Source organism: Eschrichtius robustus, chromosome 1 (assembly GCF_028021215.1).
Source record: "Eschrichtius robustus isolate mEscRob2 chromosome 1, mEscRob2.pri, whole genome shotgun sequence".
Lineage (NCBI taxonomy): Eukaryota > Metazoa > Chordata > Mammalia > Artiodactyla > Eschrichtiidae > Eschrichtius > Eschrichtius robustus.
Genome location: NC_090824.1, coordinates 180,708,078 through 180,725,169, shown reverse-complemented (window position 1 = coordinate 180,725,169; position 17,092 = coordinate 180,708,078). Strand labels below are relative to the sequence as shown.

The window sequence follows — 17,092 nt, the reverse complement described above, 5'->3', positions numbered from 1 at the left end:
TATAATCTTAGAAATCATTTAATACCAGATTTTATTTTTCCAACACAACCAAAAGTTTTATTAAATAAAATTTTATTGTCTACTGTTTACACTCATGTTGCTGCTATAAAGTACAACAACATACAGATTCCTAGCATGAATTATTCATTGTTCACCCCCACTGAACTACAGACATTGCTTGAGAATTAGATCTTTGCTTTAGGGATTTAAAAAAAAAAAAAATTGGGGCATAGTATCTTGAAGAGTATTCTCAAGTGACGTGTTGGAATTCGAAGGCATAGCCAACACGGTAAAACAGCACCAACTGTGCTGTCCCTGGGAGGAAAGGGGAATGGAAAACAAACAGGCAGAGTAATTATAAGCAGTTGTTTCTGGTGCCAGATTTGACTCTGAAAGCTTGATTCTGCTTATCTGGGCTAAGTGGCTGCTTTGAGGGGGAACAAATAAAACGGGGGAGGGTGGGAATGTGGATACTATGAGATAAAAAAGTATAAAAAGTAATTATGTCTAAAATATAGATTAGATATAAATGATCCAGAACTCATTAAATAAGCTCAAAAATACTGGAAAGTGGCAATTTGAACTACATTTATTTTTAAACAAGTGGGGGGAATACTGAGTGTCTTGAATGTTGTGTGCAAGACTGATCCACGTCACCGTCACAACCAAACATGGCAAGGCGGGTACATTGGTTTCCAGCATCACAGGCAACACTGCATGTAGGTTTTTTAATGAATAATGTAAACTTTAGTGTTAAGGCAGCTGGTACTAATGCTGCACACAGGCTTAGCTCCGTGCCCATTTCAGGAATGAGATGGTCAACACTTGAAAACAAACTGTGAGAGAAGAAAAGGGGAGCCAGCATTATCTGACAAAAACAATGAGTCAAAATATTTTCCCTTTCACACACACAAAAAGAAATACTGGAACATTTAGAAAAACAAAGCACCCATCCCGCCAACTTCAGCCTGTTCCTTAACAAATATTTCAAAATACTGATAAATAATGGTGACTGCAAGCAGAATTCCAGTGCCCGAGCCAATGGCCCCGAGGAAGTCGGCCAACACCGACAGGGCGCCGATGCACAAGCCCCCAAACGCAGCCGCCGTGGGGATGTACCTGGAAGACAAAACCCCGAGTCAGGCAGGGGAGGCCCACGGGAAGGGGCAGCAGGGGGCAGCAGTAACAGGCGGAAGAAAATTAAACTAACGTGCCAGGGAACTGTCCGCAGTACTGACGGTTCGTCCAGGGCTGTGCACAGGTATGTGTTGATGAAAATGATGAAAGGAGTGATCTGACTCCCTGATTTCAAGAAACCAGTTAATAGCCAAGAAAGGCAATACATGATTTTTACAGCAGAAGAGGAGATACCTCAACTGTGATTTAAGTATTGGAATGTTTAATATTGTTTGTAAGTGGGTAACCTTTAGCTCCCTCTTGTAGATGAAGAGTAAATATCAAAATGCTTTCTAAGTATCAAATTTATGTGACAAGATTTGGATGACCCTATTCAACAGTAATTCAACCTTGGCCACGTGTTAGTATCACCTGGAGAACTGTTAAAAATAATGGGATTGTATTTAAAATACTCCGGAGGGGAAAAAAAGATGGGGGTGAGGGACCATGGATGGGGAAGACAGTAGATGAAACAAGAATGGGAGAAGGGTAACGACTAAAGCTGGATACAGTTGGACGCAGAGGTTCATTATACCACTCTGCAATCTATTCCATGTTGTAAATAAAAACTTTAAAATACCAATGCCTTTTCAACAAATCGTTCTGGAACACTTGGCTATCCACATGGAAAAGAAGGAATCTGGACCCCTATCTCACATGAAACAAAAATGAGCTCAGAGTGGTCACAGACCTAAACATAAGAGGATTAATCTTTGTGACCCTGGCTTCTTAGATACAACACCAAAAGCAGCACAAAGAAACCAAAGGAGAAATAGAAAAACTGAACATCAAAATTAAAAACTTGTGCATCAAAGGACACCATCAAGAAAGTGAAAAGACAACCCACAGAATGGGACAAAATATTTGCAAATCATTTACCTGACGAGATACATCGAAAATATTTTTTTTAACCTTATAAACAGTAACAAAAAGACAACCCAATTAGAAATTTTAAATGAGCAAAAGAGACATTTCTCCAAAGAACATATTCGAATGGCTAATTAACACATGAAAAGATGCTTAACATCATTACTCATCAGGGAGAAGCAAATCAAAACCACAATGAAGAGGGAAAAACCACAATGAGATACCACTTCATAGCAACTAGGTGGCTAAAATCAAAACAAGAACTAGTGCTGGTGAGGACGTGCAGCAGCTCCAGACACCGCGCCTGGATGCAGAACGGGGCGGCTGCTCCTGAGAAGGGCTGGCAGTTCCTCAACACGTTCAACACAGTTACTACCCAACCCAATAGTTCCACTCTGAGAGAAGTGAAAACATACGTCCACACAAGACCTGAACAGGTACGTTCACAACAGCATTATTCATGACAGCCAAAAAGTGGAAACAACCAAAATTTCCATTAACTGATGAATGGACAGACAAAACGTGGTACATCCATACAAGGGAATATTATTCACGAATAATGAATGAACCCCAAAAACATTATGCTACGTGAAAAAGATGTTCACAAAGGATCGCATATAACTCCATTCATATGAAATGTCCAGAACAGGCAAATCTACAGACACTAGATAAAAAGCCTGGGGCTGGGAGGTGGGAGGGTGGGTAGGAATGGAGAATAACTAATAGGTACAAGGCTTCTTTCCAGGTGATGAAAATGTTTTAAAAATTATATTGTAATGATTACACACTCAGAATATACTAAAAACAAACTGAAAAACAAAACCCCACTAAACTGTATATTTCAAATGAGTAAATTACATGATATGTGAATTATATCTCAATAAACTGTTATCAAAAAAACAAAAAACTGATGCCTGGGACCCACCGCAGACCAAATAAATCACAATTCCTAGAGGCGGGATATCAGTATTTTTTAAAAGCTCCCAGGTGATTTTAAGTGCAGCCAGACGAGGACCTCTGACCTACAGCATTTTAACACTGGGCTGAGCAGTGAAGGGAACATAATTTCAATTAAAATAATAATTTAGGTGTCAATTCTGATGTGGAGAACAATTCACTTTTGTGTTAAATTTTGGTTCTTTTGTGTTAAGTAGAAGAAAAATGCTTCAAATATGAATTTAAATAACATCTGAGAACAAATGATAGATTGAAAAACCAAGAACACGTGTGTGTATGTAACACATATTCTCTCTCTCCTATCAAAGACTGAGTCTAATGGCCTTCCTTACCTATTAAGCTCGTGAACCATAGAGGTATCCCTGTGGCCCCTCATTACCATTTGCTGTTCTTTAAGCTGTTTAGCTACCTGCGAAGAGAAAAACAACTTTTAAAATCAAACTCCAACTATTTCACTGTTTACTACTAGGTTCTGTGTGAAGTGCTCTCCACACACTAACAAGTAAAATACGGGAAGACTGAAGTAGACACTGTCATATCATAATATTCCCTGAGGCTACAATGCTGCACAACCACATTAGCCATACCTTAAGCCAGGGTTTCTCAATCTTTCCTTAATTATCACCTCCCTAAAGAGAAATTAAATACTAAGGAATAAGACTTTGTCGGGTAGGGTTGAGCTTTGGATGGTCACAAACCATTGTAAAACCTAAGAATTTTTCACTTTCCAGGAACTACCTGTAGTTTTTAACTCCCTGGGGATGACATTACCTCATTAAGAATGTATGAATTTGAGTTTAAATTACAAAAGTAATAAAGTATCAATTACCATTTGACACCTAAAAATTATGAATTTTTTTTTTTCATTTTCAAATAAACCAAATACTTACATCTTTGGCTGAGGAACCAGACACCTCTATCCACGTCTTAGAAAAGAATGCACATGATCCCAACATGAAGATGATATAAACAACCACATGGACAGGATCCTCAAATATGGCGCCCATGGACTCAGGCGGGGAAAGGTAGTAACAGAGGCCCCCCACTGGGTAAGAACGAGCAGGTCCTCCCCCACTGACGTCCTATAGAACAAGAATAAAAAGCACAAATGGTCACATTTCTGTGACTTTTCAAACTCCTCAAAAATTATGACGATGTTTTAAGTTCAAAGCACCTACAGCTAATGATTCTATGTAACTTAAAGGATTTACTTTTGTGTCTGATATCTTCACTCTTACAAAATTATATAGTGAGCAAAAAAAAAATTTATATAGTGAGTGTCTATTACATAAAAGACATTGTGAATATATTAACAAGAGCAATTTTTAAAAAACATTATAATACTTCTATAAGAATCTTCCTTCTCTTCCTGAAGACAGGAATAGATCACATGGATCTCTGGTAACATTTATAGTCAGAAATTTTCTGAACTATGTAAGAGTACATACATATTCTTTCACTTCAAGGTATGCTATTAAGAATGCAATCAACTGAAATATTAACAGAAGACTAACGACTCACTGCCTAAACTTTATATGATTTGTATATTGTAAAGAGTAGTCTTTTAATAAGTATAAAGGGATTTTTTTATCCACACAAACATTTAAGAATTTTTATAGTAAAAGAAATGGGAGAAGAAGAGGATGGAGATATGTAAGATGGCGGAAGAGTAAGACGCGGAGATCACCTTGCTTCCCACAGATACAGTAGAAATACATCTACACGTGGAACTGCTCCTACAGAACACCCACTGAACGCTGGCAGAAAACGTCAGACCTCCCAAAAGGCAAGAAACTCCCCCCGTACTTGGGTAGGGCAAAAGAAAAAAGAAATAACAGAGACAAAAGAATAGGGACAGCACCTGCACCAGTGGGAGGGAGCTGTGAAGGAGGAAAGATTTCCACGCACTAGGAAGCCCCATCGCGGGCGGAGACTGCGGGTGGCGGAGGGGGAAGCTTCGGAGCCACGGAGGAGAGCGCAGCCACAGGGGTGTGGAGGGCAAAGCGGAGAGACTCCCGCACGGAGGCTCGGCACCGAGCAGCACTCACCAGCCCGAGAGGCTTGTCTGCTCACCTGCCGGGGCGGGCGGGGCTGGGAGCTGAGGCTCGGACTTTGGTCGGATTGCAGGGAGAGGACTGGGGTTGGCGGCGTGAACACAGCCTGAAGGGGTTAGTGCACCACAGCTAGCTGGGAGGGAGGCCGGGAAAAAGTCTGCAGCTGCCGAAGAGGCAAGAGACTTTTTCTTCCCTCTTTGTTTCCTGGTGCGCGAGGAGAGGGGATTCAGAGCGCCGCCTAAACGAACTTCAGAGGCGGGCGCGAGCCGCGGCTATCAGCACGGATCCCACAGCAACAGGGGCGCAGAGGAAAAAACGGAGAGATTCCCGCACAGAGGCTCGGCGCCGAGCAGCGCTCACCAGCCCGAGAGGCTTGTCTGCTCACCCGCCGGGGTGGGCGGGGCTGGGAGCTGAGGCTCGGACTTTGGTCGGATCACAGGGAGAGGACTGGGGTTGGCGGCGTGAACACAGCCTGAAGGGGTTAGCGCACCACAGCTGGCTGGGAGGGAGACCGGGAAAAAGTCTGCAGCTGCCGAAGAGGCAAGAGACTTTTTCTTCCCTCTGTGTTTCACGGCGCGCAAGGAGAGGGGATTCAGAGCGCCGCCTAAACGAACTCCAGAGACTGGCGCGAGCCGCGGCTATCAGCGCGGACACCAGAGACGGGCGTGAGATGCTGGGGCTGCTGCTGCCGCCTCCAAAAATCCTGTGTGCGAGCACAGGTCACTCTCCACACCGCCCCTCCCGGGAGCCTGTGCACCCTGCCACTGCCAGGGTCCCGTGACCCAGGGACAACTTCCCCGGGAGAACGCACTGCGCGCCTCAGGCTGGTGCAACGTCACGCCGGCCTCTGACTCCGCAGGCTCGCCCCGCCTCCTCTGTACCCCTCCCTCCCCGCGGCCTGGGTGAGCCAGAGCCCCTGAAGCAGCTGCTCCTTTAACCCCGTCCTGTCTGGGCGGGGAACAGACGCCCTCAGGCGACCTACACGCAGAGGCAGGTCCAAATCCAAAGCTGAACCCCAGGAGCTGTGCGAACAGAGAAGAGAAGGGGAAATCTCTCCCAGCAGCCTCAGAAGCAGCGGATTAAAACTCCACAAACAACTTGATGTGCCTGCATCTGTTGAATACCTGAATAGACAACGAATCATCCCAAATTCAGGAGGTGGACTTTGGGAGCAGGATATATTAATTTTTCCCCTTTTCCTTTTTTTGTGAGTGTATATGTATATGCTTCTGGGTGAGATTTTGTCTGTATAGCTTTGCTTTATAATAGCTTTATTTTACTTCACTATATTATAGCCTCTTTCTTTCTTTCTTTTTATTTTTTCTCCCTTTTACTCTGAGCCGTGTGGACGAAAGGCTCTTGGTGCTCCAGCCAGGCATCAGGGCCGTACCACTGAAGTGGGAGAGCCAACTTCAGGACACTGGTCCACAAGAGACCTCCCAGCTCCACGTAATACCAAACGGCAAAAATCTCTCAGAGATCTCCATCTCAACATCAAGACCCAGCATCACTCAATGACCAGCAAGCTACAGTGCTGAACACCCTATGCCAAACAACTAGCAAGACAGGAACACAGCCCCATCCATTAGCAGAGAGGCTGCCTAAAATCATAATAAGGCCACAGACACCCCAAAACACACCACCAGACGTGGACGTGCCCACCAGAAAGACAAGATCCAGCCTCATCCACCAGAACTCAGGCACTAGTTCCCTCCACCAGGAAGCCTACACAACCCACTGAACCAACCTTAGCCACTGGGGACAGATACCAAAAACAACGGGAACTACGAACCTGCAGCCTGTGAAAAGGAGACCCCAAACACAGTAAGATAAGCAAAATGAGACGACAGAAAAACACACAGCAGATGAAGGAGCAGGGTCAAAACACACCAGACTTAACAAATGAAGAGGAAATAGGTAGTCTACCTGAAAAAGAATTCAGAATAATGATAGTAAGGATGATCCAAAATCTTGGAAACAGAATAGACAAAATGCAAGAAACATTTAACAAGGACGTAGAAGAACTAAAGAGGAACCAAGCAATGATGAAAAACACAATAAATGAAATTAAAAATACTCTAGATGGGATCAATAGCAGAATAACTGAGGCAGAAGAAAGGATAAGTGACCTGGAAGATAAAAGGGTGGAAATAACTACTGCAGAGCAGGATAAAGAAAAAAGAATGAAAAGAACTGAGGACAGTCTCAGAGACCTCTGGGACAACATTAAACGCACCAACATTCGAATTATAGGGGTCCCAGAAGAAGAAGAGAAAAAGAAAGGGACTGAGAAAATATTTGAAGAGATTATAGTTGAAAACTTCCCTAATATGGGAAAGGAAATAGTTAATCAAGTCCTGGAAGCACAGAGAGTCCCATACAGGATAAACCCAAGGAGAAACACGCCAAGACACATATTAATCAAACTGTCAAAAATTAAATATAAGGAATACATATTAAAGGCAGCAAGGGAAAAACAACAAATAACACACAAGGGAATCCCCATAAGGTTAACATCTGATCTTTCAGCAGAAACTCTGCAAGCCAGAAGGGAGTGGCAGGATATACTTAAAGTGAGGAAGGAGAAAAACCTACAACCAAGATTACTCTACCCAGCAAGGATCTCATTCAGATGTGATGGAGAAATTAAAACCTTTACAGACAAGCAAAAGCTGAGAGAGTTCAGCACCACCAAACCAGCTTTACAACAAATGCTAAAGGAACTTCTCTAGGCAAGAAACACAAGAGAAGGAAAACACCTACAATAACAAACCCAAAACATTTAAGAAAATGGGAATAGGAACATACATATCGATAATTACCTTGAATGTAAATGGATTAAATGCTCCCACCAAAAGACACAGGCTGGCTGAATGGATACAAAAACAAGACCCATATATATGCTGTCTACAAGAGACCCACTTCAGACCTAGAGACACATACAGACTGAAAGTGAGGGGATGGAAAAAGATATTCCATGCAAATGGAAATCAAAAGAAAGCTGGAGTAGCAATTCTCATATCAGACAAAATAGACTTTAAAATAAAGACTACTACAAGAGACAAAGAAGGACACTATATAATGATCAAGGGATCGATCCAAAAGGAAGGTATAACAATTGTAAATATTTATGCACCCAACATAGGAGCACCTCAATACATAAGGCAAATACTAACAGCCATAAAAGGGGAAATCGACAGCAACACAATCATAGTAGGGGACTTTAACACCCCACTTTCACCAATGGACAGATCATCCAAAATGAAAATAAATAAGGAAACACAAGCTTTAAATGATACATTAAACAAGATGGACTTAATTGATATTTATAGGACATTCCTCCCCAAAACAACAGAATACACATTTTTCTCAAGTGCTCATGGAACATTCTCCAGGATAGATCATATCTTGGGTCACAAATCAAGCCTTGGTAAATTTAAGAAAATTGAAATCGTATCAAGTATCTTTTCCGACCACAACGCTATGAGACTAGATATCAATTACAGGAAAAGATCTGTAAAACATACAAACACATGGAGGCTACACAATACACTACTTAATAACGAAGTGATCACTGAAGAAATCAAAGGGGAAATCAAAAAATACCTAGAAACAAATGACAATGGAGATACGACGACCCAAAACCTATGGGACGCAGCAAAAGCAGTGCTAAGAGGGAAGTTTATAGCAATACAAGCCTACCTCAAGAAACAGGAAACATCTCGAATAAACAACCTAACCTTGCACCTAAAGCAATTAGAGAAAGAAGAACAAAAAAATCCCAAAGCCAGCAGAAGGAAAGAAATCATAAAGATTAGGTCAGAAATAAATGAAAAAGAAATGAAGGAAACAATAGCAAAAATCAATGAAACTAAAAGCTGGTTCTTTGAGAAGATAAACAAAATTGATAAACCATTAGCCAGACTCATCAAGAGAAAAAGGGAGAAGACTCAAATCAACAGAATTAGAAATGAAAAAGGAGAAGTAACCACTGACACTGCAGAAATACAAACGATCATGAGAGATTACTACAAGCCACTCTATGCCAATAAAATGGACAACCTGGAAGAAATGGACAGATTCTTAGAAATGCACAAACTGCCGAGACTGAACCAGGAAGAAATAGAAAATATGAACAGACCAATCACAAGCACTGAAATTGAAACTGTGATTAAAAACCTTCCAACAAACAAAAGCCCAGGACCAGGTGGCTTCACAGGCGAATTCTATCAAACATTTAGAGAAGAGCTAACACCTATCCTTCTCAAACTCTTCCAAAATATTGCAGGGGGAGGAACACTCCCAAACTCATTCTACGAGGCCACCATCACCCTGATACGAAAACCAGACAAAGATGTCACAAAGAAAGAAAACTACAGGCCAATATCACTGATGAACATAGATGCAAAAATCCTCAACAAAATACTAGCAAACAGAATCCAACAGCACATTAAAAGGATCATACACCATGATCAAGTGGGGTTTATCCCAGGAATGCAAGGATTCTTCAACATACGCAAGTCAATCAATGTGATACACCATATTAACAAATTGAAGGAGAAAAACCATATGATCATCTCAATAGATGCAGAGAAAGCTTTCGACAAAATTCAACACCCATTTATGATAAAAGCCCTGCAGAAAGTAGGCATAGAGGGAACTTTCCTCAACATAATAAAGGCCATATATGACAAACCCACAGCCAACATTGTCCTCAATGGTGAAAAACTGAAACCATTTCCACTAAGATCAGGAACAAGACAAGGTTGCCCACTCTCACCACTATTATTCAACATAGTTTTGGAAGTGTTAGCCACAGCAATCACAGAAGACAAAGAAATAAAAGGAATCCAAATCGGAAAAGAAGAAGTAAAGCTGTCACTATTTGCAGATGACATGATACTATACATAGAGAATCCTAAAGATGCTACCAGAAAACTCCTAGAGCTAATCCATGAATTTGGTAAAGTAGCAGGATACAAAATTAATGCACAGAAATCTCTTGCATTTCTATACACTAATGACGAAAAATCTGAAAGTGAAATTAAGAAAACACTCCCGTTTACCATTGCAACAAAAAGAATAAAATATCTAGGAATAAACCTACCTAAGGAGACAAAAGACCTGTATGCAGAAAATTATAAGACATTGATGAAAGAAATTAAAGATGATACAAATAGATGGAGAGATATACCATGTTCCTGGATTGGAAGAATCAACATTGTGAAAATGACTCTACTACCCAAAGCAATCTACAGATTCCATGCAATCCCTATCAAACTGCTAGTGGCATTTTTCACAGAACTAGAACAAAAAATTTCACAATTTGTATGGAAACACAAAAGACCCCGAATAGCCAAAGCAATCTTGAGAACGAAAAATGGAGCTGGGGGAATCAGGCTCCCTGACTTCAGACTATATTACAAAGCTTCAGTAATCAAGACAGTTTGGTACTGGCACAAAAACAGAAATATAGATCAATGGAACAGGATAGAAAGCCCAGAGATAAACCCACACACATATGGTCACCTTATCTTTGATAAAGGAGGCAAGCACATACAGTGGAGAAAAGACAGCCTCTTCAATAAGTGGTGCTGGGAAAATTGGACAGCTACATGTAAAAGTATGAAATTAGAACACTCCCTGACACCATGCACAAAAATAAACTCAAAATGGATTAAAGACCTAAGTGTAAGGGCAGACACTATCAAACTCTTAGAGGAAAACATAGGCAGAACACTCTATGACATACATCACAGCAAGATTCTTTTTGACCCAGCTCCCAGAGAAATGGAAATAAGAACACAAATAAACAAATGGGACCTAATGAAACTTAAAAGCTTTTGCACAGCAAAGGAAACCATAAACAAGACCAAAAGACAACCATCAGAATGGGAGAAAATATTTGCAAGTGAAGCAACTGACAAAGGATTAATCTCCAAGATTTACAAGCAGCTCATGCAGCTCAATAACAAAAAAACGAACAACCCAATCCAAAAATGGGCAGAAGACCTAAACAGACATTTCTCCAAAGAAGATATACAGATGGCCTACAGACACATGAAAGAATGCTCAACATCATTAATCATTAGAGAAATGCAAATCAAAACTACAATGAGATATCATCTGACACCGGTCAGAATGGCCATCATCAAAAAATCTAGAAACAATAAATGCTGGAGAGGGTGTGGAGGAAAGGGAACACTCTTGCACTGTTGGTGGGAATGTAAATTGATACAGCCACTATGGAGAACAGTATGGAGGTTCCTTAAAAAACTACAAATAGAACTACCATACGACCCAGCAATCCCACTACTGGGCATATACCCTGAGAAAACCATAGGTCAAAAAGAGTCATGTACCAAAATGTTCATTGCAGCTCTATTTACAATAGCCAGGACATGGAAGCAACCTAAATGTCCATCGACAGATGAGTGGATAAAGAAGATGTGGCACATATATACAATGGAATATTACTCAGCCATAAAAAGAAATGAAATGGAGGTATTTGTAATGAGGTGGATGGAGTTAGAGTCTGTCATACAGAGTGAAGTAAGTCAGAAAGAGAAAAACAAATACAGTATGCTAACACATATATACGGAATCTAAGGAAAAAAAGAAGGCCATGAAGAACCTAGTGGCAAGACGGGAATAAAGACACAGACCTACTAGAGAATAGACTTGAGGATATGGGGAGGGGGTGGGGTGAGATGTGACAGGGTAAGAGAGTGTCATGGACATATATACACTACCAAATGTAAAATAGATAACTAGTGGGAAGCAGCCGCATAGCACAGGGAGATCAGCTCGGTGCTTTGTGACCACCTAGAGGGGTGGGATGGGGAGGGTGGGAGGGAGGGAGATGCAAGAGGGAAGAGAAATGGGAACATATTGTATATGTATAACTGATTCACTTTGTTATAAAGCAGAAGCTAACACACTATTGTAAGGCAATTATACTTCAATAAAGATGTTTAAAAAAAAAAAAAAAGAAATGGGAATAGCATGTATTTGCTCATATTAAATAAAAGTTCTGGGCATAGAGGGTGGGAAAGCAATTTTTGGATGCATTGATTAAAATGTCTGGTTCCTGAATTTACGATTTCCAAATGATTCATTTACTGTGCCCCTAGAATCACTGATTCCAAATCAAAAGCCCTGACAAATTAAACTTCCCATTAGCTCTCCCACTTAAAAAAAAAATCTCATTAAGATCACAACACAATCTATACAACCACTCAGTGCATTTATTACTGTGAAATTATCATAGTAATAATGACTGCCAGACTATTAGCTCATGAGGGGAGGGACAGTACCTCCCCTTACCACAGGCAATCCAATTTCTGTTAAATGAATGGAAAAGGAGTCCAGCTGACCCTTGAACAACGAGGGGGTTAGGGCACCGACGCTCCATGAAGTCGAAATCCACATATAAGTTGTTACCCTTCTGCGTATACGGCTCCTCCGTATCCGTGGTTCTGCATTGCAGGATTCAACCCGCTGCAGACCGTGCAGTACTGAAGTGTTTACTATTGAAAAAAACCTGCGTCTAAATGAACCCGTATAGCTCAAACCCATGTTCAAGGGTCAACTATTCCGGATAAAGGGAATCATACTTCCTTCAACTGCCTTTCAAGAATTACTGTCTCATCCTATTAAACTTTACATTTTAAAAAATGGCCTTCAGTAAAAGCAGAAAGATACGTCACTACAACTTACAATACAAAAGGTAGCACGTTAAGACAAATGCATGGAATAAGCACCATATTTCAGGAATGACTGTAAAAAAAATAATTCTTTGGGGGAATACAAATTCTAGAACTACATATTCTGAAAACAATAAAGGCTCTTACTCTTCTCTAATTCTGTAGTTTTAAGGGGGAAAAAATACTCCTTGGTCAGGTGAAAATTTAAACCAGTCAAAATTCAATCCTGGGGCTTCCCTGGTGGCGCAGTGGTTGAGAATCTGCCTGCCAATGCAGGGGATATGGGTTCGAGCCCTGGTCTGGGAAGATCCCACATGCCGCGGAGCAACTAGGCCCGTGAGCCACAATTACTGAGCCTGCGCGTCTGGAGCCTGTGCTCCGCAACAAGAGAGGCCGCGATAGTGAGAGGCCCACGCACCGCGATGAAGAGTGGCCCCCACTTGCCGCAACTAGAGAAAGCCCTCACACAGAAACGAAAACCCAACACAGCAATAAATAAATAAATAAATAATTCCCATTTAAAAAAACAAACAAAAACTAACAAAAACAAACAAAAACACATAGTTTCCTTTAAAAAAAAAAAAAATTCAATCCTGGACTTCCCTGGTGGCCCAGTGGTTAAGAATCTGCCTGCCAATGCATGGGAGACGAGTTTGATCCCTGGTCCGGGAAGATCCCACATGCCGCGGAGCAACTAAGCCCGTGCGCCACAACTACTGAGCCTACACTCTAGAGCTCACGCGCCGCAACTACTGAAGCCCGCACGCTCTAGGGCCCACGTGCCACAACTACTGAGCCGCGTGCTGCAACTACTGAAGCCGGTGGACCTAGAGCCCGGGCTCCGCAACAAAAGAAGCCACTGCAATGAGAAGCCCGCGCACCGCAACTAGAGAAAGCCCATCCCGCGCGCAGCAACGAAGACCCAACGCAGCCAAAAAAAAAAAAATTCAATCCTACAATAACTCACACCTCAATCACAATGTGGCTGGATTGCTTTAGAAGGAGCTATGATGAAAATCTAAAAGAGGAAGGCAGAATTTACTGGATTCCATTTCTAGCAACTGTTCTCTCTTCAATATAGTTATGACGTGCCTTTCTTATTTACTGCCATTTGGGCCATGAAAAATGGCAGGGGAGGCAGGAGAGGATGATTTCAGTATCCTATATAATCCGTAAATAGCTTCTTTGAAAAAAACATTATTCCAGACAATAGTGGAATAAGATTACAAAACAGGGAATCACTTTCATAAGAGCAACTGTGATTTTAACCTAAAAGATCACTCAAACGAGATGTGAAAATGCTGCCTAGACGTAACATAGTACAAAGTACTCAGCCAATCTTAGTTTTACAATGCTTACAGTTTTACAACTCTTCCAAATAGATGATAAACTGTGCTACAGGTAAATGAATCTGGAAATGTTATATATAGCAACTGCTTCAATTATGGCTCATCTCTTTCAGTTAAAAATATAAGCATGAAATGCAAATTACAATAAATTTGAATACTTAGAATAAATAATGAAATACTCACAGCCCACTGTCCTAGTAAATTTACTAAAAAGTTGCCACTAAATCGAACTGACAGCATCTGGGAAATAACATACAGGTTGGACACCAGGGCCGACTGCAGGATGATGGGGATGTTGGAGGTGTAGAAGAGCTTGATGGGGTAGCTGCTGTACTGCCCTCGGTACCGGGCCGACTTAATGGGCAGGTCCACACGAAATCCCTGAAAAAGGAAGCTTAGGAGTAAGGCGGAGGGGCTGCACGTACCACGACTCCAGACGAGGCAAACAGTCACAGGAGGGACTATGCAAAGACAATGCTAACAAACTTTCCCTTCCACAGAGACACACAGAAATAGAAATCCTTTTCTATTTCATAATCGCTAATATTTTACACCTCAGAGTCTAAACGATGGAATTATTTGCCTAACTAGATTTTGAAACACTGACTTAGCTGCTAACATTTCAAATGGTATTCTCCTCTTTAAGAGCAAAATAAAAATCCACACTCCACTTAACTTCAGCGAAGAAAGTATACTTACCTGAAAATATATAACAACAGCAAACACGAAAACTGTAGCAATGAGGTTCATGAGATTGGGTAAATTCTGACGATAGAAAGCCTCCCTTAGAGCTCGAACTTTGTCTGTCCTGGTGGCCAGTAAATGAAAGAGAGCTATGACTGCACCCTCAAACTCGGTACCTGATAAATCAAGATAGAAATCGGCTGTAGCTTCATTACCCAAAGTTGTCCCAAAAGTCAAAACAAATAACCTTGAAGCTCCAGTACAAGGCAGAAAATATGAGTCAAAATAATTCATCTATGTTTACTTTATGATACAGCCATGTGTGGAGCTTCTAAAAAATATTTACATCATTGAGGCAAATATGTCTTTTTTTTTTTCATAAATCTGAAGTTTTCTCAAGAGAGTATTCTTGATGAAAACAGACAAAGTAGAATAAACCAAAGCAAATATTTAGTTCATGATGATTTGCCTCACTTTTACTTTAGGGAAGGGAAAAGAACATTCGGAGGTGGGGTGGGGGGAGATGGGGAAAAGAAGCAGCAAAGCAGAATAAAGATGTCAGAGTTGAAAGACAGACATTACTCTACCAAGCTTGCCTTTAATTCATTTTACTAAGTATATTAATAAACCATCACTGCTATTTTCTTAAGGCTGGGACCAGGTTAGATGTTAACCATTACAAATCTTGGATGGCATTTGAGAGAAGTGGAGATGGGTAAGGGGAAACACAATGAAATATTTCATAATTTAGGTGCTATTACAAAGCCAAGGAGAACAGCAGCAAAAGTACTAGTACTCCCTGATGATGCAATAAATAATGTTTTTTTTATCTGAAATCCACTACCTTTTTATCCCTCTAGGAATGCTGAAATCAGTCAAAATCAATGACTTCTGCAACAATGGCTTAGGCAAATAAATTTTTTTAAATGTTTGCAACCACTGAAATTTTAAATGAGCAGAGGCTAAATTTTAGATACTATTCGTTCTGAAGCAACAGTTCATACTCCACCAATCTCTGCTTATTAGCTTTGGAACACCTGACACCCGCTGTCACCTGGGACAGCAAACCAGGGCGTCTGTCGGCACATCCTGCTCCACCACCTCGTGCTCCTCTCCGCACACACCCAGCCAAACCCGTGCAGTTGCGTCCCTGTGCGTTGTACCTCTGCCAGTGTTAATGGTAGTGGGACTAAAGGCCTTCCAGACAATGGTTTCACAGATGTTGGTGGCAATAAAGAGGGAAATCCCAGACCCCAAGCCGTAACCCTTCTGTAGCAGCTCATCTAACAGCAGCACAATCAAACCAGCAACAAACAACTGTGGGGAAAGAAATGCAAGTAAGCTGAAGCAAGAATAAACTCAGAAAGGGGCAGTGAACACCACTGACTACTTTCAAAGTACAGGCATTTTCAACACTAAAACCTAGTCGATGCAGTATCACTATTATGACACCCTGCATCTAACCCGATTTAGTTTCATCAGAAGCCAATTCTGCAAATGAGAGGATTGGAAATGTTGTTACATTATAAAGCAGACATTTTGACTTTTAAAGTATATTTATATTTCTCTTATAATGTTTAAATAAGGCCTATTGAAAAGCACCCTAAAACAAAAATGTTCACAGTTGTAGCATTTATGACAGCAAGAAACTGAAAAGCATTCCAAATAGCTTCAAGTAAGTAAAAGACCAAATGAATTACGATACAGTAACAAGATGCAATTTTATAGGCCATTAAAGGAGAAGCATGTGAACTATGCTGATACATTTTTAAGTATTACAGATTTTATATATGTGTATTATATATAATATAAAATATACAACAGAATAAGTCAAAAAGTAGAGCACAAATATGTACACAGATTATAACAATGTAAAAATGCATTCAATACATACAGTGACAAAAACTTAATGTAAATCTGAAAACAATTAAGGGTTCACCGGGTTCTTAAGTTCATGATTTTTTTTTAAAAAAAAGAAAGCATACTAACTTTATGTGAAATTGAAAATTCTTAATTTTCCTGTTGGAGAACACATCAGTAAAAGTATGTATCAATTAGAAATAATCCATAGCTTTGCAAGTGACCTCTCTGGTCATGTGACTCCTTCCCCACACTTCAGTAACCTAACCAAGGGGGGAAGAAAATGTGCTTCTAGGCCCCCAATCTCACACCTGTCCCCACTTCAAAGACACCCTCCTACAGACGTGAGGAGATGCCCCTCCACTCCTCCCAGCTCTGAAGCCTCCCACCCTCGTTCCTTACTCAGTTCACCCAATATCCCTGTTAAGAAAGAGAAAAC

The 17,092-nt window shown here is 40.9% G+C and overlaps 1 protein-coding gene across 2 annotated transcripts in view; it reads right to left on the bottom strand.

Moving 5' to 3' along the window:
- Nucleotides 1–55: 55 nt before the first annotated feature.
- SEC61A2 (SEC61 translocon subunit alpha 2) overlaps nt 56–17,092 on the bottom strand; it is a 34,533-nt gene continuing 17,496 nt past the window's right edge. For both annotated transcript variants that reach the window (XM_068560196.1, XM_068560205.1), the window contains exons 7-12: nt 15,957–16,110; nt 14,809–14,969; nt 14,293–14,490; nt 3,891–4,082; nt 3,333–3,409; nt 56–1,119 (exon numbers count right to left, since the gene is read on the bottom strand). In XM_068560196.1, coding sequence (XP_068416297.1) covers nt 933–1,119; nt 3,333–3,409; nt 3,891–4,082; nt 14,293–14,490; nt 14,809–14,969; nt 15,957–16,110 — 969 coding nt within the window. In that variant the 3' untranslated portion in view covers nt 56–932. The remainder of the gene's footprint in view (nt 1,120–3,332; nt 3,410–3,890; nt 4,083–14,292; nt 14,491–14,808; nt 14,970–15,956; nt 16,111–17,092) is intronic.